A 26,308-nucleotide genomic window follows, 5' to 3' on the forward strand; every position below is an offset into this window, starting at 1 on the left:
CCTTAAATATGCATTTTATGAACTATTTATAGCAAGTTCCTGGTCTGTTTGTCTAGTAATCCATGCTTTTATTTGATGCATTTTTTAAAAAGAGTCACAGAAAAGAAACCTTGCAATATTTGGTGCTTTTTAAAGAAAATTCCAACAGAAATCACCAGATCTCCCTTCACCAGTTTGAACAAGCCCCAGAACAGCTCAAGTGTGTTTATTTAATCACTGTAGTCTCTACACAGAAGCAGAACATTCAGAGATCCCTGTGGTTACATCCATTCCACAGAGAAATGCAGATGCACAGGATCCTAAAAAACAAAAAAAGCTATCAAATACTATCATAAAGCCATCCATTAAAAAAATCTTTGGTCAAAAATGATGGTTATCCTCCCAATTTGGAATCATGGTAAAAGTAATAGATGGGAAAATAACATCCATGTGTTTTAGTACAAGAAGATGACAGGTCAGAGCCTAATTTTGAACAGAAGAAAGACATGATGTGGGAAATGCAGTGACACACCAAGTTGGGCTGTGAAACCTTTGGAGCCGCTGTATTAACTGACACCAGCTTGGGATTGTCTGCTGATGAAAGGAAGTCAGGAAAGCCAACACAGCAGGTGGCTCCAGGCAGTCTTTTCAGGAGGGGAGAGACAGGTCCTTCCTGGGGACAGCATCAACATGGCCCAGAGGCTGCTTTCCCAAAAAGGCTTCCTCACCCCAGGACCATTAAAGAAGGACATGGCACTGCATTCTTCACGCAATGGGGACCTGGGGAAGAAAGCCTGAGATAGTTCCACTGACTCCTTTTCCTGTGTATTGCCTCAGCATCCTTAAGCACAGCGAATTACCAGAGAGGGAGAGCATGGGAACCCAACCTACAGGCTCTCCCTGCCTGGCTGGAGGCCTCTGTGCTTTGGGAGCTGATCGTAGTGTCACTACATGTGTTTTCTTTAGTCTAGTTCAAACACAGTCGCTGCCTCTCCCCTCCTGCCTTCCCGTTTCCTCTGTCTTGCTCTCTGTGGTCCTCCATTTCCTGTTTACAGCAAGAGGTTTAAGGGCTTTTTTGGTTTGGTTGGTTTTTCTGGCTCCCCACATCTGCCCCCACCCCATGCTCACTCTTGCCTGCACTCCACTCACCTGATCCCCACCCATCCTCTGCGGCACTGTCCTCCTCCCTGCTCGCCCCACCAGACAAACACAGTGTGAAAATCCCTACTGGGACCACAGCTGTGCTGCTTTCCGTACTAACTCCTCATGCTGAGCCTACAGTCAGCTCTTCACACGTCTTGAGCTACTTCAGTGCTGTAGCTATTCATGGCTTTTTGCTTTCTTCTCTGATTCATGGCAAGGGCCAAAAGCAGGGAGATCCCTGATTGCCTGGGTGCAGACTGCAGCCCCCTAGGAAAACTCTGCAGCACTGCACAAAGGCCAGGCCCCACATGCTCACTGCCAACTTTTGAGGACAACCAGCAGCTTATCTCAGGAAAAAAAGCCACCACAGAGACACAGCAGCTCTTTAAAGCTCCTAATGGGGTGGTCACCCAGGAAGGCCATGCTTTATCCCACGCTTGGCACAGGAGGAGCACAGCTCAGGAGGGAGAAGGCACAGCCCTCCTTACCCCCACATGGCTTCACCCCTCTTGCACTCCCACAACGTGGGAAAGCAAACCAAGCCCATCTGGAAAGTGGTGTGACTGGGGCTGGTCATGTTAAAACCTCTCCTGACTATTTCTACATGGCGTTTCACAATGACGCAGGTTTTTGCAATGCTTTTACCAACCCTTTCTAACTGATAAACTGTGTTTTTCTGCTCTGGGGTCTCAGGTTAAAACACGCATAGAATTAAAACCAAGGAATTTTGGTTGTATGTTTCAGGGAAACAGATGTACAGAAATGTGGTACTTAGAGCCCTGACAGTTTGGGTAAGCACACAACACAACTGTGACTCTCAGTGTGCACAAACCTTCACACTAAGGAAAAGGTGCATCCATGAGTGATGACTCCAGGGATTTAACATCAGCCATGGGCCCTGAAGTGCTATTTACAAACCTTGTGTGATGGCTTTGACAAATGTCCTTCATACTTGCAAAAACAAGAGTTATAGATTTTGAAGATTAATTGAAACTAGAGGATATGGGTGGAGCTCCAACTGTCCTATAGCTTGTGAAAACATTTGTTTCCCAAGGGGAAAGAGAAATGCGCAACATGCGAACATGCCCAGCAGGAAAACGGAAGCAGTATCGATAATAGAGAATCCAACTTATCTTCGAGCAACACTGGGAAGGAAATTTCCTTTATGCGGAAGCCCCCATGACAATGGTGCTAGCATACACTGTTTGCAATCTCCAGAGATTGGGATACATCAAGGACTGACTTTGTTTAGGAGTTTAGTAAATACACTGGAGTTTGTACACTGAGATTCACATAAATCAGGATGGACAGGATCACAAACAGGCAGCTAGCCCCTTCCTCGCTTGAGGAAAGACAACTCTTTCTCTACTAATTTGATGAGAAAAAGTTCTGACAAAAATGTAGTCAAGTCTCTGAAAGCCCAGAGCATCCCGCTCTGAGTCCCAGCACAGGACAGTGGGAAGGGGGTCACATACACCACCCTCCCTCTGTCACACACTCAGCTCCACTGACTGAACTCAATAGGGCTGTGCCAGAATAATGGTGAATTTGTTTTAATAACTGCCCTGGGAAAGGCAGGGCTGCAGGAGCTGGCTGAGAGAAATGTGGGCCCCCGTGACCACTTTGCTGCTCCCACATGCCAGCAAGCTTTACAGGCCCCAGCCCCTCTGCATGACCACAGCACCAACTGCTGCTGTGGCAAAGGTGACCTGTGAGGCCACCTGCTTGCTAAAAACAGCTGCAAGATGTTCACTTACATACCGGTCAGACAACTTTTCCAACAAACTCACCTTGAATCCATTTCAAACCACATGGCAAATATATTTGGCTGCCAGCACAGCACAGGTAAAACAACTTTCAGCCAGCTCCCACCAGCCCCTGGACAGGGGGCAAAGGCCTGTGCACAGCAAGAGGGTGCTCTCAAAGGAGTTGAAATGTTCCTGATGGAAACAGATAAACTGGAGCACGAAAGGAGAGCCGAAAGGAGCAGTGTGGGACTGCTCTGGGCTCCTGGGCACCTCAGGACAGCCCAGCTGTCAGCAGCACCAACAGCCTCCCTGCCGAGCCCAGCTGGCAGGCAGCTGCTCGAGGCACCATCAGTGTCCATGGAATATCTCAACCAGGACAAATTACAGATTACTTTTAATCCCTGACTCCAAAAGCTCTGTCTCCTGCAGGTTTACATCTTTTCATATTTCCATGCTGAAAGTAATTTTCCCAGCTTAAAATCACTCCTTTTTTTTCACCACAACAGCCAGTGTGTGCCCTACACAAAGCACTGCTGAACACACTGACTCAGAGATCAGCTGAGCTCTGCTCCAGGCACACCACTTTTGCTGATATCCAATATCCACAGCTTCCCAGAATTACCCAGATCACAGAGAAAACAGAGCATCCTTTCACAGGATGACATTCCCACTGCTGTAGGTTTTCAGGGTGCAGGGTATCACCCTGTTGTCTCACAGATATGAGTGTACGGGGTGAAACAACCAGTAATATTCACAGTTTCATAAATTCCAACTGTGCTTGAAAGTCTTTCAATTGAGAAAGATGGCTGAGAGAAGGGCAGAGCAGCAACTGGGACCAGAATGGGGTGATCAAACAAGACTTATCAGGAAACAACATCAACGGATGTGCTGTGCTAATCTTCATTGTTACAGTAACTGAAGAGTGATAGTGAACGTGAAATAACTCTAACAGGGAACTAACCTTTGCTGTTTCACGCAGACCCCACTGCACCTGCCCCTGAGACACACAGACCCTTCAGAGGGTCTGACACAACTCCTCTGGTCACGGCTCCAGCAGCACCTTGAGAAACAAACACTACTGATGGCTCCTGGTCCTTAAACTCCCTGTTCAAAGCAAGGGCTGTGTGCTCAGAGGAAGGCTGGGGACTACCAGCAGCCCTGGCCTGTGCCCCAGGCTGGGGAAGGAGGCTGAGTTGAGTTTTGTGTGCCCCTGACAGCCTAGCAGGACCCCACCCTGGGGTGAGACCCCCATGGGACTGCTGGCTCATGGGGTGCAATGCAAATCAGTCAAGTGATGCACGACTAAATAAAGCCTGAAGCGGACCTCTGCATATCCGTAGAGGACCAGCTGAGGAGAGAAACAGCTGCTTAGACAAACACTCCCAAAGTGACAGCCTTTTCACATGGTCCCACACATGCTCTATCAGCCCTTCTGGAAGCCCAGAGAGAACAATGCTTAGGTATGCAGTCAGGCACAGAGAGTCTAAATGGAAATATAATGGAATTAATCTATAGGAACAAAATGAAGGAAGGAGGAAGTATCTCTCAGTCAGGAGGAGGACTATTAGGTGTCTGTAGAGAAAAGGGATAAAGTTTCTTTTCATTCAAGTGTCCCATAACCATCTCCCATTTAGCAGCAAGGCAGTAAAACTGGACAGTGGATGCTGCTTTTCTCCAGCTGCAGGTAACAGGTGAGGGCTGAAAACTGGGATTGCTGAAAATGGGGAAAAAAAGGAGCTTAATGTAGAAGACACAAGTCCATAACACACACATGCACAGATAAGGAACAAACTAGAATGAAACCTGCAGGAAGTAAAACTTACATAAGACATATAGAGAACATGATACACATGGGTCCAGTGCTTAGAAAAAGGCATTTCTTTCACTTGCAAACTTGCCAGCAGTTTACCATGGAGGAATGGGAATGAAGCGGCTGACAGTTCTGATGCAAACAGGATTCACTTGTTAATGGTTTACATTACATATATATACATATATATACATACAATACAACCATAATGTATGGCATACAGTAATCTGATATTTCCCATCCAAAGTGGTGAGATCACACCAAAGCTTTTACATGCTCCAACATGACTTAGACAAGAACTTGAATGCAAATGTTAAAGATGACAAAGCAATGAGGTGATTTGGTTCATGCTGTGCTTAGCTGGTGATTTCATTAGGAGAAAAATCCTTGTTGCTTTCCTGACTGCTATATGGAGACTACTGTGGAGAAGTCAGGGGTGTGTTCAGCAATCCACTGGCTTTTACTAGGAAGCACTAGCCAGCTCCTAAATCCTATTAAATACCTACCCTTCCCTATTAAACATGACATCATGTGACTACTTTCACTGCTGAAAACACTCTGGAAAGAAAAAAGGGAAAGCTACATAATGCAACATGTGGAACAAACAATTCTGCTGCTTTCTCTCTCTGATGGCACTAAACCTCACTGACACAATGCCATGATGCACAGAACAATGTCTGGGAGCCAGCCAAGCGTTATGGGGTGTGAAAGTGCAGGTCCCTTCATTGTCTTTATTTTTACATGGAGTTTATGGCATTTTGGTGTCAGCTACACAAAAATAAACCTTCTGAAAGACAGCTTTGGGTTCATGGACAGGAATGACTATGTACATCTGCAGAAAGTCGCTGCAAAGTCTCCCACAGCAAATAAATGAAATGCAAAAGTCATCTGGGTTTAACAGATTAAACTGGGGGAAGAACTCAGCTTTTTATGAGTATTTTTCCTTTTAATTCAGAAGATGAAGATGACATATTTAAGCTGATTTAGAGGAGTATGTGCTCAGCTCTCCCTGCATTGGTGATGGCTATGTGAAATTGCTTGTTTTAACTTCAGGGAAAGTGAGCACAAAGATGTGCAACTATCTCCCACATCATGTCCAGCTCCCTTCTGCAGGGAACACCCATCACACAGCACATTTCACCAACAGCAAACACTCAGCTGCTTTTCTGGTACTCTAGGAAACCCACTGACTGCTTGTTCCCCTGTATGAAAAGCAAAGCAACTACAAAAACACTGCCTTCCTAGTGGATGATTAAAATGGTTTAACACTCTGGGTGCTGCTCTTGAAAACGCCCACACCCATCTTCAGCTTCAAACACCACCATCTGCCCTGGGGTACAGACAACTGCTCACATTAGTGAAGTCCATTACGAGACAAATGTTCATGAGGACCAAGGCCTGGGCCCCAAACTGTATCACAGAATCATATTATTTGGGTTGGAAGCACCTTAAAGACCATCTAGTTTCCAACTCCCTGCCATGGGCAGAGACACCTTCAACTGGACCACGTTGCTCAGGGCTCCACTCAACCTGGCCTTCAACACTTCCAGGGATGGAGCAGCCACAGCTTCTCTGGGCAACCTGTGCCAGTGCCTCACCACACTCACACGGGAGATTTTTTGCCTAATCTCTAATCTAAACCTCCTCCATATCAGTGTGAAGCCATTCCTCTGTCCTGTCACTCCAGGCTCTTGCAAATAGTATCTCTCCATCCTTCCTGTAGGCTCCTTCAGCTACTGGAAGGCCACAATGAGGTCCCCCCAAAGCCTTCTCTTCTCCAGGCTGAACAATCCCCATTCTCTCAGCCTTTCCTCACAGAGAAGTGCTCCATCCCTCCTGTCATCTTGATGGCCTACTCCAGGCTTCACTTTCTCCTTTCTGAAGAAAGATGTTACAAAACTTTTTTTACAGCAAACTAGCAGAAGTACAGTTGAATAAAGGAGTAACTTCCTGGCCTGGTGATGTGCAGTACAGTGTTCAAACAGGTCTCCTGTAACAAGCAGCATGAAAAAGGTCTCAGTGCTGTCAGCATTCAACACAAGAGGAGACAAATACCTTATGGCTGATTTGATGTCCATGGTTTGCATTTGCAATTTTTCTCTTTTGTGTAAGAGACAAATCACTTCATTACAAGGCCATGGAAAAAGCATTGGCCTGTCCCAGGACACTGACTATGAAATTCCCACAGAAGAACAATGAAAACCTGAGGTCACTGCACTATTTCAAGTACACACAATCTTGTGGGGTCTTGGCAGTTTCCTTTAAAAAACACTATGAGCATAATGCAGGGAAGTGCCAGGGGAATTTTGGGGAGGACAAAAATATTTTTCCGTACTTGTCCAAACCACTCTCTGATTGGCACTGTTGGTGTGGGTGAGAGCAAGGCTTGGCACAGGCAAGGAACATGCTAGGTACTTCCCTGCACCAGGTCCATCTTATTTCTTCCATGTTCAGCAAAACTAGCTGAATGAGAGTTTTTACAGTGTCTATAAGAAGAAAACAAGGGCAAGAAGGCGGAGCTGGGTTTAATTATTTCTGTTCTCCTTTCCCTTCAGCATTTCTCCCTCTTCTCAGCACCGCAGGTAATGCAACAGCTCTCACACACAACTACTGGCACTGCTATTCCTACAATGCAAATTATGTGTCCAGCCCGGGATCCTCCTCAGCCAGGTATTTGGAAAGACCAAACCTGCAAGTATTCCTATGGAATCCCACTGAGGGGTTTCAGAGAGCTGTACGATCTCTTCTTACATCTGAGGCACAAGTTGAGACATTACATGGAGAGCAAAGTCAAACCTGTGGTATGTTTTGACCATGCTTCTTTAAAAACTCACAGCAATCAGAAAGAAGAACAGATGAAAGAAATGCCAAACCTTTGTTGGTTTCATGTTTAAATCTAATTTCACTTTAATGACAGAAGAGCATGAATAGAAAGAAATCTACGATGAATGAATTTTATTCTTACAAAATATTAAATCTCTGTGCTAAGAGATGTTATCATTATAATTAATTGCTGTTAAATTATAATTTTCATTACCACAGAAATATTTTAAATGGAAGAGCATGTATTTAAACAACCACCGTGTTGATCAGGGATTAATAACAGCTGATTCCATAGCACTGCTGAACAATGTGTTGAGTTCCTGCAGTTTCCATGGTCACACAATAATTTACTATTGTTAATTGAGTGCTATACTGTAGAGTCAGATGCACTACACTGTGCTGACAGGATGCTGAACAAAAGCAGCAACACCACAGGTAAGCCAGGCCATGGCTCAGCAAGCCTGAGATCTAAGCTAAATCCCAAAGTTGAATGAATAACAGCAACAAAAACACTGTAAGTTGCAATAAAAATCACCTGCATAGCTGAAGGAACCATGATTATAAAATGCAGTTATTTCTAAAAAGGGAGTTTTTAAAATGCATTAATTTTAATGAGATTTGAAACAAACTGCTAATAAGAAGCATTAGAGGAAAAATCCCTAATCTTCTCTGACTCTAATCTGCAAACCCATCATGCAGAGCTTCTGAGGAAGTCCTGGAGTTGGTGTCTTTTGAGGCTGGTAGAACTGACATCTCCACCTGTTCCCTTGCTTAAAAAAACCTCCAGAAAACTGAACCACATTAATTCTAACCAGTCGCTCTATATATTATAGTTTGTTTTTTTTTTTCAAGAAATCCATGTGGTAATTAAAAGATAATAATTACTAGCAAGAAATAATTCTTTTCATGCCATACCTGCTTTCTTGGGAATTCTGAGATAAAAACAAGCGGCACATGCATTCTAGGTCCTCACCCAGAATTTTCCTGCTGGTCTGTTTGATTCCAATCCAAAAGTCATTTACTGATCTGCTTTTGTGGGACAATATGGCATGCTTAGGCAAAACCTTTTTAGCCTTTGGAGTTATGCAAGCCTAGGGAAAGGAGATGCCTTTCCATGATGGTATTTCCTGCCCAGGTAGTAACTTTCAATGCAGTACCAGAAAAAATCCCTTTGTTTGAAACCCTCGAAGGTCTCTCTGAGATTTAAAAAGGTGATGCAAATTTGAAGGAATTAGCTGGATAAAATTATATTTTGAACACCTTAAATGTGTGTCTTCATCTAGAGACATCACTTGTTTTTCTAGTCTTAAAAGTGAACTTGTGAGTTGTAGTGATTGTGCAAGGCCTTGACTACAACAGCTGAAAAGCAACAGGGGACAAAGGTGTGGCTTCTGTGGAAAGTATCCAGGACAGCTTCCAAGAATTTACCTGCATTTATTTTCTTTCATTTTTAGCATAAGGAGAAAATTAAGTGTCAACATCATCAGCTCAGCATAATGAACATAAAGGCAGCCAAGCACTCATGATCACAGTCATGTCACTGATGCCTCCTTAATCACACTGCACATAGACTATGTATTCTGGGCTTTCCCCTCCCTCAAAATGTGGTGCATTTTCTTAAAACAGCCACAAAAACAGAACAAAGCCGCAAACAGACTATGAGTTAATGGCAATTAATAAAGGAAAGGCAGAGCACAAGAACTGAGAGTTCACTGTCTACTTAATGCTCCCAGTTGTCTATTAATGTGACAGCAATGTCATTAAAACACAGTTGAGGTATTAAGCACAAACTGTTGCACATTTGCCATACACATGTGAAGAGACTCCTTGAAATAAGACTATTTGTGTGCTTACACCCATCTCACACATCTCTGTGGTCAAATCACACATCTGTGATGTGTACACAGGCATGAAAATGCATTTACAGCATCTCGCACAGACTGTGTGCACCTGATCTGTGTGTTCCTGAAGCCTGAAATGTGACAACTCACTTATTTTCAGGTCTCCAAACTCAGAAGCACATTTCAGTCTAACTGAAATACATCACAGGTTTATGCATAAGTAAAAGCTCCATGAATACACTCCTGAATGTGAAGCCCACGGTGGCCTGCAACTGATGCAGGGAAATATTAAACTTGGCAACAGGAGCTAAACTAGAAGTGAGAGCTGAGTTGTGCAGGACAGAAAACAAAAGGTGTTTTGGCATTAGGTGGCTCACATAGGTATACTTGAAACCTGACAGGAACTGCTTGGGATGGGCCATGGTTATAAGATTGGAGGTGAGAAAAAGGACAGCCCCATACCTGGTACCCTGGAATGGAGATTGCAGAGATCACACCACCCTGCCCAGGCACTCCAGTCATCCAGGAAAAACAGGGGGAAGTCCCCTCTGAGCTGCTGTTTTATTGCATGCTTGTCCCAGCCCTGCCTTACCCAGCCTGGAGAGCAGCTCTCCTGGCGCCAGGGTAGAGCTACAATCCATCCCTGAGGGATGGCACTGACAGGGCATACAGCACAGCCAAAGGTGTTACATATGAGGTGTCCTTAAGTGTTGTCTTTTCTCCAGGACAACTTGTGACTGCTATTATTTAGAAAATAAGTATCTGCAGTGAGGAATGGGCTGGAACACAGCTGGCGCCAGGCACAGAGGACACAGGAGCAGCTCTCAAGTGGCACAGAGCACCATTAGCATCAACATGCTGACAAATACCAAGGCAAGTTGCCTGTTAGGAGCACATGTTCCTGTAAATAACATTTTTATCATGGGAACTGTATAATATACCCTATCAGACATCAGTATTCACGTATTTATTTTGGAGGAGAGGCAGAGACAGAATCATTTAGTAATACAGCAGCAGTGGATTTATGGAAAAATGTGCCACCACTTCCATGTCTCACTCTGTGATCTCCTTCCACAAGAATTTAGACAACAGCTAAGAGCCATCAGGCCCAGATGCAACCAGTTCATAATCTGCTATTAAAGTCTGACAGATTATCAGTGCACCTGCAGAAGTAACAGTGGCCAGGACATCACCTAGGGAACAGTCAGGAAATGGTCTGCCAATTTTCTGAAGTGACTTCCTTGAGCTACAAGTGGCACACACCTTCCTGTTCCCAGGAAAGGTGATGAGGATGAAACCCAACTCACACCCCACTAGGTGAACAAGACACGGGAAGGGAATGAAGTACAATTCCCTTCTGAGAAAGCAAATACAGTTCCTACAGCCACAGCTAAAACAGTTCCCAGTATATTTTCCTTCTTGGGGCTCGAGATTAGAGCCTGGATCCCATTAGACTTCATCCACTTAAATAAAGAACTGCCACATACCCCATGGCTTTCATCAGACCTTCCAGCATGTGAGGGCACAGCACAGCCCCCTTGGCACAGGGGTGGGAGTGGGTGCCCCCTCCTGCACTGTGGGTACAGACATGGCCATCCCAAGGAATTACTTTATTTAGAGAACATGGGACGTTGTGCATTTAAAGGTAGAGTTAATCCAAATTATTGAACTCCCTGTGCTGGGAATAACAGAAAGGTCAGAAGTTGAGAACACAACCAGTATCTGATATTTGGAGACACCTCCCCTATTTATTGAGGGCATTACTTAACCGCCATTCCATAATGGCTATCACTCATGGCACACTGCAATCAGAGTACAGTCACATCCGCAATTTCACAGCAATCTCTTCCATTATATTGCCAGGCAATCTGGGCTGAAGAGGGGAAAACACCCTGAGAAGAGCAGCCCTTGCAGTACCCAAGTCTAGTTTCTCTCCAAATAACCACGGAAAGATACTAAACTAGGTGCAGAATTAATTATTACCCAAAGCAAACCGAAGTCGGTTGACTACAGATATGATGGCCAAGTTCTCACTTCCCTTTTTTCCTGGAACCAAATCACAATCAGACTGTATTCTCAAAAACTGGAAACACTGCCTGGACAAAACAAGCACTAAGAACTGGAATTCTGGGGTTTTTTGGAAGGAGAACGCTGAACCCAACATAGCATGGAGAAGCTGAAACCAAGGGGGAGATGCTCTTCGAGAAAAATGTAGGAATAGGACTAGATTTGAGAAAAAATCCCTCAGAAATGTGCTGTTGGGTAGGTCCTTTAACAGGGCTGCCTTGGTTTAGATAATCTGAGAAGTGGGCACTGCATATTGGCTGATTTTCTGTGCAGCCTGCCAAGCCATTAAGTGAAATTTAGGTATCTTTATTAAAACATAGGGTTTTTTTCAAGAAAAATCTGGGCAGCCAGTGTTTATTCTGTTCAGATAAACTCTCAAATCTCTTTGTAACCACATGTTATTTTGTTTAATCTTTGCAGGCATAAGGTCACCCTTTGCTTGTGATTAGAGTGCTGTGGTCACACAGATCATGTCTGGACCTTACCACTGTGCTTTCCTTATTGACTCTTTGGTATGCAGTTCTTCAGCTACTCCATCTGAAAACTCAGTTCCAATAGAACTAAAACAGACAAGAAAACTTCATGAAACTAACCCCAAAACAATCCTCAGAAACACACACCTGGACATTTTGGCAATATTCAAGGCAGAGATGCTTGCAGCCTCCACAAGGGACCACAAAACCCCTGTGCAGTGCCGTTTGGGATGATACCTTTCTGTAATATCTAAAAAATTGTATTTATGACCATCTCACCCTAATACAGTTTTACTAAAAGCAGTGGAGGATTGTGCAGGCTACTGATTCCCACCAAACTGACTCTCCCTGGTGTCACTTTGTCCTGTATGTGTGTTTAACTGGGCCTGAGCTTCCAAGAGTTTCAGCTTATGTTTTGATGAACAAACCACACTTGACTGAACACAGAATTATCAGCATTTCCAGTTATCCCCTGAAAAGGCCACTGGGTAATGCCAGCTCTTTCACAAGCCCTTTGAAAAGCCAGGGACGTGGCCCCTAGCCCATGGCACGGTGGCTGCCTGCATGTCTGCTGAACTGTGCTGTTCCCCTCCAAACTGAAGGGCCTTTCTCTGTAAGCTCCTTTCTGGCGGAACAGAGGGGCATTGAGCACAGCTATGAGCCTGGTTAATATTAGTTTGGCTACAGTAGTTCTCTTTCAACAAAGGAGGCTCTCAGCCTGGGATACCCTCGTTCCAGCAGCAAGTGGACAAGGGCTTTTGTGTTAACATGGGCTCTCCCGGCCACTGCGACCTTAGGCTCCACATCAGGAGTCACAGGCATGAGCGCTCCCCATCCCTCTTGTCTCGGCTGCTCTGACAGACTGTGAGGACTCAGCTACATGCATTTTCAAGAGCAATGAGCAATTTTCGGCTCACATGCCCCCCTTAATTACATGAGGCTATCAGGGTGGACAGGAGGGCCAGAATGACTTTGGCTGCTCACAATGTGAATGAAAGGATGTGTTCAAAGCAGAGTTCAGAGTAAGACCCTCCTCCCCACCTTGCCCCTGTGCCCATGGAGTGGGGAGCACGTTTCCCTCTGCTTTCGCACACCAGGCCACCACCTGATTCTTGCTGCATTGAATGTCAGAGCCGCTGGATCGCACAGTAATCTTGCTCTCTCCACAATGGGCCTGTACTTCGACAGGACTCGTTTTGAGTTGGGAGAGGAGTTGTTTATTAATACTTATTAAACAATTTTCATCTTTGGTGTCATTATGTCATTTCACTTAGACAGCAATACTGGGATAAAGCCCATTACCTGCCAGGCCCAGATATAAACTCCCAAATGAAGTTCTGGACTTGATTTCTTGTGAGAAAAGCAAAGCAGATTCTAAACCACCTTATTTATGTTATTCTATCCCTTTCACCACAGCTTTGATAGTTAACAGAGACTAATTCCCAATATTTGGTGTAACAGTTTTCCCAAACTCATATGTTCAATGAAGATAATTCATGTTCACATGAGAAAAAATTGCCTTTGTCATACTCTGCTACTTAATAGCTGATACATAATACTTCTCAATTCAACTTAAAACAGGAACAAAAAAGACGTCCAGAGCTGCTAGTAATCGAATACTCACGAAATTCAGACTTTGAGCAAAAGAGATGTAGCTACGAAACACCACACCCTGTGCTGGGATCTCACACAAGATGTGTTTAGCACAGGGAAGAGGAAATGGGAATTTAGTGAAACACATTGCAATTTGATTTTCTTTGCCACTTCTACTTAGCTCAGGTGGCAGCTCCTCTTAACAGTGAAAGGATGCACCCAACAGAAAGAGAAAGATGAAAGAAACAAAGGAAGAGGAGGAGATCACAAACCCAATTTGGGAAAGAGCTCAGGAATGGATGCTGACCATTGTTCTGGGGTTTTATCACCACTTTCATCTCTGCCTATAGGCTTTTTTTATTGCCCCACTTTCCACAGAAGTTAATAGCAGAATCCACAATCCATTTGAATAGGGCTCTTGGATAGGAAAAATATTTGGAATAGGAGCCTGCACTCCCAGGTGGTTACAACATGCCTATGAAACACTGGGATGATCTGTGACATTGTGCTTCTTGGAGACATGGAATGCAGAAACACCCAAGGGCTGGTTCCTGCACTGCATTCCCAGATCTGCAGAGATACAGGGACTTACTCCAGTTAAGCACACCACACTAATCTTTTTACTGTTCTAACTCTGGCTACAAATCACTCCCAGGGTATTCAAAACACCTAACTATCCCAGGTGAAAATATCTGCTGACAAGCTTTGTTTGTTTCACAATTTCAGGGCCACAAGAAGTGCACCAGAATGGCCCCTTTTTAAATAAAATTGTGCTCCAGCACCTAGAGATTTGTTCGCTTTCCAATCAAGCTTCTTACACGCAGTTAAAAACCCAAATATTACAAACATGTTCTAAATGAAAACTGAAGAGAACATGCTACAAAAAACTCGAGGCAACAGCTCAGAGTTGTAAATGTTCACAGTTATTGCACTGAAGAGTCAAATCCAATTTAAACATTTACTCTTTGACCTGTATCAACACTGACCACATGAGCAGAAATACCTTACTCTGAGCTCTTCTGCCTTCTCTATCTTCACACGTGCCAAAACCCATGACCAGACAAGGGAAACATTTGCCCAAACCCTAAGTCTACAATACAGATACGTTTGCAGAATCTTTGCACTGGAAAGAATAAGGGTCCAGCTCACAGCCAAGTGAGTTTGAGATCCCTTTAAAACTGCAAATCTGACAGGGTTTCCAAGCATGTAGCTTGTGCTCATGTCTTCACCAAAACCAGAAGACCGAAGTATGCTGACACACTCGGGCTTTGGAATGTTGCATACAGCACAAAACCAAGCAAAATTTGCAACTGGAACAGGAACATATTTGCAACTTCGGTGCATCTGAGGAGAAGGTGAGGGGGAAAAAAGGCTAAAAATCCCTGTAAAGCAGACACATTTCATCCAGAATGAAATTCAGCCTTCCCACATTTCACCTTTAGCAGAAATTACCATGACAAGAAATTCCAGATACCCATTTGGTAGACAAAGTAGGGTATCCCTCCGGTCAGTAATCACTGCCTGCAGCTATGCAGGTCACTGCTCGCAGGAGACAAAGCCTTTACAAGGTAAATCTTCCAACCGGAACGCGGCTGTTGGAAGCGCCTTCTCAAAGGGCACTCATGAAACTAGCAAGGATCCTGGTGTCACAGCAGATGTCTCTGCCCTAGCGCAGGACATCACTTCAACTTCTGCAAACTTCTCTGTTGGCAGGGGGAGCTCCTTGTTTGCCCTAAACAGAGCTTAGAACTAATCTTCAACACCTCTTATGGAAAGACAGCTCACCTCTCTACGGGCTTATTCCAGTGGTGACTACATTAAGGGTCCAGTTTTCAAACATACTATTTCTAACACGGCTCAAAATAAAGGCTCTTCCGCCCAGGTCACCAAAACACACCCGGCTCCTACTAGAAATGCCCAGTTCTCAATGTGAAATGAACAAACTGAAATGATTCACACAGCAGGGGAGCACAGGACAGAGCTGCCTTTCCTCTCTGACTTATCAGGAGCACCGATCTAGCTCACCCCTATCCCCCAGGATTTTACATTTGTAATTACCACTGGAAATCTCACACCTCGGGCACAGCCTCGGAGCCGAGACCAAACTTTCCAATGACACTGCAGAGCTGATAAGGTCACCAAGCTACCGAATGCCAGACACGTTAATAAACACCACGCCGTCCTGCTAACCAGGTGGGAAGGAGCCCCAGAGCAGTGATGATAGCTGCTTCCCTGTGCACCGACACCCACTGTCCTCAGGGTGGAAGGTGATACAGCCTCAGGGATCTCCTTCCAAATTCCTGACTTGCATTAACCTCTTCCTGCCAACTCCTACAACCGTGCCCAGCCGATCCACAGGACCCTGCCACGTTAACAGCACAGATGACAGCCTTCATTTGTAACAACATATCGGCTTTGATTTTCATTGAATTCCTCTTAGCAGAATGAATTTTTCCCACTGACACAGCCTGCACAAACTCCACAGCAACGGGTTTCCCACAAACAAGTTTTGGGGTTCTGTCTTTACTTGCGAAGAGCAGCTCCAGCCCTGCAACATGATCCCTTTCTACTGAGCAAGTGGCCATGAGAACCAAAACTCCACACCTAAGTTTAAGATGATAGCAACCACTGATACTATCGCTCACTTACCATTCCAGGACTGGGTGAACTAACCATAATAGGAACTTACTGAAACTTAATAAAGGAAACACAACTTGCTAAAACATTTTTCTCCCCACACCTGTGCTGACATTCTCATAAGCACAAGGACTGAGTAAACTTCTGGATTTTCATACACAAGATTTCAAGGTTTCTTTTGATATAAAGCCTCAATTCACCCCTAGCAGTGGCTTCTGCCACATCCTGCTTCACTCTGGTCCATCAAGGCAGGTGGGAACTGGGATCCCCTGCAAGGTGACCCTTCCCAGGTGCAGAGGAAGCCAGTCTGGTCCCTTCAGTGCAGTCCCACAACCTGCACTGGCTTCATGCCCCAGTGGGACTGGGGTGGAAAATCTGCTTTAATCGCTCCACAACCATCATCAAGTTGAACAAGAATTTCCTTACAATCATCACTTCAAGGCATTTAAATGAGATGGAATGTAGGAGTGCCTAGAGGAATCACACACAATCTGAACTTGTTTATCCACAGCACTTTGGGGCAGAATTAGGCTGACTCCTCTCTCCTCATACACAGCTGCCAGTGCCAAACCTAATGTATTGTCTATCTTAGGAAGGAGATCAGAGAGAGTTGTCTTCTACCCATTGCTGGTTCACATCTCTCTTCATACAGAGCCTGAGCACTTGCTCTGTGTTATTTTAGACAAAACAACATTCTCCCAAGTGCTTTTATAGAGGAAAACTCCCAACAGTCACTAGATCTGAACAGTACCTTGCTCTAATCACTAGATGCACTAGCAAAGCTGTGGATTCACGTGATAACTGTAGGAACTCTGAAAACATAAAAATAATAAGGCAGGAAAGCTTATTATTCTTTACCAGAGGGTGAAGAAGATCTGAAATGCATCTGGTCTTACTTGTTCGTACTCCTCCAGGGTGAAAAAGGTAAAATTGGTGATAAATCTGTAATTTATGTATTCACCTTATCCTTGTTGGGTTTGAACCTGGGTGCCCTGAGCAATGTCCAGTGCCACAGAACAGCCCATGTTTGCACCAGAGCCTTCCAGCAAGAGTCACCTCAAAATTTTACAACTCCAAATTAATGGCTTTGTAGGTATTCTGCAAGTGAAGAGACATTAAAGCAAGGAAAGGCACCTTCTGTGTCAGCAGAGTTAGCTGCACCCTTTACAGCACACATGATATTTCGTATGGTTATTTAGCATCTCATGGAGTATCTAGTGCATAATTTACAACATTTCCTGCACCTAACTCCACCCTGAGCAACATTCATTTTCAAGCCTGTGATGTGAGTAAACAGCTATAGGATGGTCTGCTGCAAAACCCTTCCTTATAACTGCAGACAATTTACTGTGTTTTATCTCTCCCGTTAGAGGAAATTGTAGTACATTTAGGGAGATCACTGCAAGTCTTTAATTTTTTTTTTAAGTCAACACAGTGCATTCCACTGAAGGGAAAATTCACTTTCTGTGCTTTCAACAATGTGGTCTGCTTTCCTCTTTCAGTGTGATGTAAACACACAGATAATGGATTCCTGAAGCAGTGACCCTGAAAATGATAAAATCTGCCTTCTTCAGACTGCTAACTTAACCAGCAAAGAAAGAGGCGTGAGCTATTTTTTTTCTTCCCGTGCCACAACCTTCCCTCATTCTTTCTAAAGCAAGTACCGCAGCCTAAGATCTGACAGATGTCCAAGATAAAGCCTCTAACGTATTCCCTCGTGTGCAAGGTCGGAGCCTGGATTTTCCATGCCTTGCCTGAGGAATGTCTATGCTCCCAGTGTTTAGGATGCTGTCACTTTATCTCCTTACATCCCGTATGCAGCCATGGCTGTGCACCAGTTTACAAGATAAACACAGTGCTATGAATGAAAGATTTTTTTTTTCCTCCCTCCTAAAGCCAACAAATAGGAACATTCTTTGCACAAAGCAGGCTCTTCCTCCCTGACAGGAACCACAGACCACACTTGCAGCACAGACCAGAGTAAAATAAGAAACACGCACAGAAGGGCCACACTTCCCTGTTACTCGGGCTGTTCTGGGATTATCTAGGGAGTCACATGGATCTAGAGAAGGAGGTTTGGTTTCGTGGAGGAATTTGCAGTTGCAAAATAAAAAAGTCAGTGCTCATTCATTCCTGGGATGTGTCTTACATGGAGATAGCAGAGCTTGTTTCACCCTGCCTGAGGCAGAGAGCTGCTGGGCATCCTCCTCCTCTACGCTGCCAGTAACATGGGTTTGCAGCCCAGGTTGAGGCCTACCCTTTAGAGAGCATACAGCCATTCCCAAAAGAAACCTCAGATACAGAATTTAGTGGGAAACCGTTAAGCGACGTTCTCCCTGCCTAAGAGCAGAGTAATACAAGTTGAAGAAAAATGGGAATGTTAAAGTACATGAGTGCTTTCTGGAGATCTACAGTGAGAGCAAACAAATTCATTTGGGAATTATGCAACTGTTCTCTTTTTGAAGAAGCAAAGCCACCCACCTTTACAGGGGGAACGCAGGGTTTAGTAAGGGACCTCACACTGCAAACTGCACCCAAACACAGCTAGGATTTATGACTAATATCCACAGTTCCAACTGCATTTTATCTAAGGACAGAATAAATAGAAGATCACTTCCTCACTCTCCTTATTGTTCTGAGCAGCTTGGGGTGGGTTAGTCCTCATCTGCAAGGCTGAGTGGCTCAGGGGTTGGACACACACGTTATTGCTGTGCAAGACTGAGGACACCTTGGGAGTGAGAAAAGCCACACAGAGCTTTTTCCCACAGCACCACTTTTGGCCTCTCTCACAAACACCTTGATGCAATGAGAACAAGCCCAGACTAACATGTTTACAGGGATCATAGCATGGCAACACCTCCAAGAAAACCTGCACAGGCTTACCTTGTAATTGCTTGAATCTTCCTTCTAACTGGTTATAGTTATACGGCACCTGAGCTGCATATCCTGGGGACAGTGGCCCGGGCATACTGGTTGATTTTTGTAATTCCATTTACAGGGAACACAGGGATACGATGAACTGCAGCATAAAGGAACCACAGGCTTCTTTACCAAACATCCAGGTAAATCCCAGCTTCCTCGGCAGTTTGGCTTCAGTCCCTAGCAAAAACGTTCCCCCTGAGCTCTAAGCAAATAACAGCTTCGGTTCAAAATCCAGCAGGGCGGGTTGGCAGTAAGCTCTCTGTAATGGATTCAAACTTAAAGCACCAGGAGGGCGGATTTTTGTTTTCCCAGCTCCACTACAGGCAGCTCTCAAGTGCTCGAATCTAGTTCAAAAGCTTGTTTCTGGCGAAACTAAATCAAGTAAGAGCAAGCCTGCGATGCAGCCCAAAGCAAAAGCAGCATGGAGCCACGCGCTGCCGCCCTGGCCGGCGCTTCCCGGAGCCGCGCACACCTCAGACCTTTCTGCTGGTTTGTAATATAATCGGCAGCCGCCCGGGCGCGGGCTGATGTCACTCGATTACCATACGGCGAGGGAAGGAAGGCTGTACCAAGGGCGGCGGGGCAGAGCCGGCTCTGCGCCCTTCCGCCGGGCGCTGCCTGGGTCCGGCCCCGCCGCACACCGCGGAACCTGCCCGCGACGAGCTGCTGGAATTACAACCTTTTGTCAAGAGCCTCATGTAACGGAAAAGTCTCAGATTACTATCACATGAAAAGGAGGGCACTTTCCTTTATTTATCGGCGAGGCTGTTCGCTCGCAGGGGCACCGCGCGCACACAGACGCGCTCATTGAGTATTTAGCGACAGGCGAGCCGGGGACGCGGGGAGATGTACGCTCCAGCACACCGGGAACAAACGGCAGCTTTGTCAGAACGGGCTTTAAACGGCCAATTCCTGTCACTTCGGTTTATGTTACTTGATGATATTGAGGGTTTTGACGTGCCCTGTGTATGTGGCTCCTTGCCCAGTTATCAGTGTGCTGGGTTTTATTACCAGATTAATGGGCTGTGCGCTGGAGAGAGAGGGCTCCAGCGTAAATAAGGATGCCTGGCCGAGCCCTGACGGGCACCTCAATGCCCTGCCGAAACACGAACATGCACAGCAGCAGCAGCAGCAGCAGGGCTAGGCAACTAGAAGTCAGTTCCTGCAGATGGTATTACACAGAGGATGTCAGTTTTCCCCCAGGGGCGTAAGGTCTCAGCCCTCAGTTATTCCTAAATGAAATTAAAAGGTCAGTTCCACAATCATATTCTCAGTATGTAGCCTTTGCTTGTTCATTTTTAAAAGTGCTGATAATGTTCACACAAATGTTTTCTCTTTTTATTTTCTTCTCTTGCATTTCCAAATTCCTTTCCACTGGAATCCATGTTCTCTCCTCCTCCCACTCCCCCTCATTAAACATTTGAAAATGTTGCCTTTGTTTTGACCCTGTCGTTTCACAAGGTTTAAGTCACATAGTAATTGATGTGAGGACAATTTCTGTGGGAGAAGCTCAGCCTACTCCCCTGACTCGCTGCAGCCCAAGGTCCTACTTGGCCCAAGGTAGAAATTCAACCAGCCCTTACAAGCACATCAGGGAATGAATGTGCAACAAGTCCAACCATGAACACTGCCGATTTAGGGAGAAGGTATGGAAGCTGACACTTCTCAGCCCATGCTGAGGTTTCCAAAAACACATGGGCTGCTGGAAAAGCCTGGCACATTGCTCCTAAGATTTAATTAGACTGTTTTACTTAAAACACTACCATAGCCTTATCCCCAGGGTTATTATCATATGGATACAGAAGGGCTTTACCAGCATAGTTCAGTGCACCCCTTTATAATCAATATAGCTGTACTCACACAACTTCTGGTACTACAGCACACCTCAGGGAGAACCTAAAACGCTCTTGAAAGTTGACCTTGTAGCATTTTGGCCACCAAAGTCCCCTCATTTGCCCCAGTCAGGTTTTACAGGGCCAGGGAAGAAAGGGACTGTGCACAGGGGCTGCTGTGCAGGGGAGCAAGGCTTGTGCCCAAAAAGCATGTGTGCAAGGTGGCAATGGGAGGCAAGGAAGCACCTGCAGCCGCAGCAGGCAGGATGCTGCTCTCCAGACAACAACGGGCTGATGTGGCAGGAAGGCCCCGCTCCTGCTCGACCTTCCCCTGAAAATCTCTGTGCAGCCAGCTGTCCCTCCAGCACGCCGTGGCCATGGGATTTCCATGCTGGGGTGAAAGGCAAGAAGGGCAACACAAAAATACAAAAGGCTCCAAAATTCCCAGGAGCAGAGCTGGGTAAACTGAGCCATTAGCACAGCAGCTCCCCAAGCTCCAGGAGCACACTTTGCCCAGCACACAAGTACAGGCTTATTTCCGTCACACACTTTTTTTCCTGCAGCTTCCTCCTAACAGCAGCTCTTGCCTGCCATGCCTGACCTATGTTATAATTAAATGCAAACCCTTCCCCTCAAGAACGGGCAGGCAGCCAGGCCCTACCTGCAGGCATATCAGCTCATTGCTGTTCCACCCTGAGCAAACAGGTGTTGCTATGCAAGCTCAGACGGTAAGACTACCATCCAAGTGACTCGCAGGGGAGCTGATGCATTTTTAACACCATGAAGGCCATAACTCAGGAACTTTTCCCCAGCTGAAAGCTTTCCCAGCACCTTTGGCAGGCAACACAATGATGCACGTGGCCATTATTAAAAATATTAAGAATATTACAAAAGGAAAACATTAGAAACTAAGACTAATCATTTGGCTTTGGCCCATATAAAACACAGCCTGACCTTACCCACCCCACCAAGAAACATTAACACCACACACATGAGTTTACACTTCAGATTGTCTCCTGTGGGACAACTGAACCTGGTAAGCTTCAGATTCCCAAGAAATATTGAACACAAGTTGGGGGCTGAAACTTTTTTGTCCCTGTCCCTTCTCTGTCCCCTCCAAATATGGCTTGCCCAGTAGCACTAAAAGCTACCTTTAAAAGGTTAAGGAATTACAGAAGGTATGGAGCAGCGCAGGCTACACAGCATAAGGGGGAAAAGCTAAAGGAAATGGGAAGAACCTGTGTTTGAACAGAGCTTATTTTGTTCAAGGTTTGAAAAACAGAGACACCAGACCCTAACACACCGTCAGCAGCACTCGCTGTGAAATTCTGCCCTCATCTGAGATGCCATCCAGGTTGGCATTTGGGCTGAACAACAGGCCCCCAAGCAGCAGATGTGACAGACATTGTTGCTGATGGTATCAGCTCCTGGGGACAGCCCTGATGGCCAGGTGCTGCTGGCTCAGCTGCCAAAGCCTTGCTGCCGCTTTGCTGGGCACCGCCATGTGTTTTGAAGGCTCCACTGAACAGGTTAGTGGGAATTCAGTAGGAAAAGCAACGCAAAATGGGGACGTGTCTGTGTTTGTGAAATGCTACACCGTATGTAGCAAGGCTGCTTAAAAACAGGCAGCCTGCCAGTTCCAGTTTTGCCTGAGTCACACCAACCCCAAATCCACTGGTCTGCTGTTGACTGCAGACGAGTAAACCTGAGCCCTGTAAATGCACTGAATCCACCACAAGGCTCTTGTATGCACACAGACCTTGGTTACATCAGGGTTCTGCTCATTTTCTGTGTTTATCTTTAATTGACTAAGCCCCTGACAATACTAATTAGATAATATGTTATGGGGGGATTGAATGCTTTACAGCCATAGATAGCTTTGGAGCACTGGGCCAACTGCAACTTATCAAACCAATACAGCTGGAAATTCTCCATGGTGTAATTAATCACTGATTACAGCACTGGAAGCAATAGGGGCCAAATCATATACTTTTATGTTGTTTTGTGGGCTTCTTCCCCTCTAAATTTTGGTCTCAATTTTTCCCCCATAGCTGTGAAATACACTTTGCTTGCATTGTTTAAGTAGCTCCTCTCCCCTAGTATCTGAGAGGAGATGATGGCTTGCATTATTTGTGCACTTGCTCAGAGTAAATAAAACCACAAATCGTCATCCACTTCACCACAATGCAGAGCACCTTAGCTGCCACGATCAGAGCTTTGTAAAGCCTCAAGGAGGACAAGAGGATGATTACAGTAATATCATGAATGTACAAGTGACATTAGAGACAGGTGCTTACCCCAGAAAACAGAAGGTTCTGTCTTTAGATGGTTATGAAAATTGCCACTGAAGTGAATGGGTTCTGACCACAAAGGAAAAAACCAATGTTTCTAATGAAGAAACTAACGTTAGATCTAGCAAAATTACCTTCCAAATTCCTAATTATCAATGTTTCTAAGCCAGAGCTCGCAATAATTACGTATCTGGTTACCCTTGTCTATCCTCTTAATTCTTTCTTGCTCTTGTAAACTCTTCAGTTGGTGACTAACTAGAAAAAAAATTACAAGATAAAAAGGATGAGTTATTAATGTAAAATGCCAGATAAATCATGTATCATTCTACTCTTCTCCTGAAGGAGGGTAAAGTTCTTACACAGCCCCTCAGTGCCACAGTTAAGAACTGAAAACTCACTATCATGTTAGCCTTTCTTCTCTGCTGATACCCAATCCACACAGTAAAAACAGACTCTCTCCCTGTATATGCAAGAGAGAAATAAATGATAGATTTTGCTGTTGATTGTTCCAGAATGTAATAGGAAATAGTTATTTTTATCCTATTTGACAATTTGCATAACATGACTCCTGAAGAGTTAGCTGATTTCCCTCCAGTTTAGATCTCAGATGCTGGAGCACAGGGAGAAGCAGCCCACACAGCAGGCAGAAAGGAGCGTGCCAACCTCATTACCTCTGCAGCAGGGATTAGTGGGAACAGAACCAGGAGGTATTAGTGGGAGCAGAACCACTCATCTTATAACCCGCCATTTCCTGCAGCACTTGGGAACTCTCACACTAAGGTGAAACAAAGATAATCACACCAAGAGATCTATTCTTCAGTAACAGTTACATTTCAGAATGTATCTCAATGTTTCTTCTTAAAGAGGACGTTAGGTCAGTGGCAAATGCCATGTCATTTGGTGCTCCAAATCCCTTCCAGATACAGTCACTGTGACCCATGTGAGCTTTGGAAAGCCAAAGCAATCAAAAGGCATCAGGAAGGGGCAGATCAAAAAGAAGGACACAAGGATTTTTACTACAAAAAGGTCTGGTCAGATGTTTTCCTGTTGCCATGTCCAGGCTGGCCCTCCAGCAGCTCCACTCCAAGTTCCAGGCACAAATCAGCTTTGGGCACCAGATGAATCTGCAGGTTGTGACATCTGAGACCAAAGCAGCATGAAACTTTTGGGAATCATCTCCCAAATCGGGACAGAATATCAACTTATTACTGAAACTGGGTCAGTTCCACCTGGTTTCGGGTTTCAGTTTACACAAGTCCCAGATTAACAGGAAAGTTGACATGACTTTTGTAACAGCATGTCCTTGCTAACTGCAAGAGTGGAACACCTGCCAGGCAGGCCTATGGGAAAGAGCTACAGGAGGCACTTGTGTTGGGAAGAACTGATGGTTTCTGCTGGTTTGCATTCTAGCCCAAATAGTTTCTGCTGACCTGTACTGCTTACCATGCTCCATGAACTCACCAACACAGGGAAGTCACCTCTGAAAAACTGCAACTACATTCCCAGGTTTTATTTGTTGTCATGAAATGCACTTGGTTTGCTCCTTGACTTAGATGAATAGCCCTTAGAAAGCCTGTTAAAATCAAGCACGGTGCACAGGTATGCATATAACATACTTCCTTGCTGGGAAATTTTGGCATGAAAACACTTCTTAATTTTCATCCAGAAAATTCTGTTTCATGGGTTTTAATGTGCTTTTTTAAAAGCTGGAATTACTTTCATTGTCTCTCCCTCCTTCCTCTTCCACCTGAATTGGATCTATGTTTATATATGAGAGAGACAGAGATGCCCACCCTCCTTTTCTCTTCTTTCTTTTGCACCGTTTTCTCTTTTTTCCCCCCAATTTGAACACAAACACAGAAGATGTACTGTTGCCACACCATAATCACTCAGGCATGAAAACTCAATCTCCTGCTACTCCTGAGCAAAATGGAAACTGGGTGAAAACAAGCAGCAGAATACACTGATCTTTATAAATCTCCACAAGCCAGAGTATTTCCCCACCTGGAAACTGTCTCTCTGAAAAAAAAAAAAAAAGCTTAGCGATCAATTGACAAGTACTATCCCTCTTGAGAAGTTATTGTTCCAGAGCAAACTATTTCATTTTTACATAATGTACAGAAAAAATAGCATTATACACTTAGATGTACAAATCCTGATGCCTGACACCCATCTGCCTTCAAGGCTTAATAACATCTAAAGGAAGAAAAACTTCTAAAAAAAATCATCACACAACATACATATACCAAGTGGTTGGCAAAAAAAAAAAATTTGGAAGTGATTTCCTTGCTCACTAGAAGAGTTCAAAACTGTTATGGAGAATGCTGAAAAGTAAAAATGTGGCACTTGGAAGTGGATTTTCATCACCCTCTCTACTTGGCTGGTCCTCATCCTTGTTCCTGTTCATTTTGCCTCCTCCCCATCCAGGCAATTCGTCTCCAGGCAATCTGGGTTTATATCTCTCCAGGATATTACCTCAAGATAAGAATCAAAGCTGTGATCTGAGGGAATGATTTCATCGCTAATCTTTCCCCATTAGAAGAGCTCCAAGGTTAGCAGAAATCAGTAAACATTTCTGGATCCTGTATTGAATTTCCCCTTGCAGTATGCTCTGCTAGACATTATTTATACTTCAGGGAGTGCTTTCATGCAGTATCCCAGCAACAAAGAGAAGGAAAAAATGCAAGGCACATTGCACATTTGGCTGAATAAATAACATAAATACAGAAACATTGCTAGTTAGATGCTAAAGACATGAGACGAGAACATTCTCTTCTGTATACGCATTTTTTGTGGAAAGGCTTCTTTGGAATCACTGGTTCATGACTAGGTTTTGAAATGCATCCACAGCCAAGCTCACCCAGATAGAAATCATAAAAAATACAATATTGCCATTAGTGGCATGTAGTTTCTCTATAGAAGAAATCTTTTTCATTAGAAGATGCAGCTAATTACCTAAAACCAATCTCATTATCTCAATGAAGGGTCCCATGGTTTATCCATATCAAATACCCCTAAAGCATTGATTCCAACAGCAGAGAACATTTATAGTCTTTTCAGTCTTCAGCTTTCCCATAACAGGCCACAACAGGTCAGGTTCCCAGCTGGTGTAAATCAGCATGGTCCCACAGGAGCCAGGAGACAATGCC

At 44.7% G+C, this 26,308-nt stretch overlaps 1 protein-coding gene across 2 annotated transcripts in view; it reads right to left on the reverse strand.

Moving 5' to 3' along the window:
- Positions 1-26,308, reverse strand: part of SPTBN1 (spectrin, beta, non-erythrocytic 1) — an 83,005-nt gene that overhangs the window by 50,280 nt on the left and 6,417 nt on the right. The window contains exon 1 of one of the 2 annotated variants that reach the window (XM_009081278.1): positions 18,998-19,106. The exons of the other annotated variant lie outside the window; for it this stretch is intronic. Coding sequence (XP_009079526.1) covers positions 18,998-19,106 — 109 coding nt within the window. Of the gene's footprint in view, positions 1-18,997; positions 19,107-26,308 lie in introns of those variants that run through there. 2 annotated transcript variants of the gene reach the window in all.

Source organism: Acanthisitta chloris, unplaced genomic scaffold (assembly GCF_000695815.1).
Source record: "Acanthisitta chloris isolate BGI_N310 unplaced genomic scaffold, ASM69581v1 scaffold24818, whole genome shotgun sequence".
NCBI classification, from domain to species: domain Eukaryota; kingdom Metazoa; phylum Chordata; class Aves; order Passeriformes; family Acanthisittidae; genus Acanthisitta; species Acanthisitta chloris.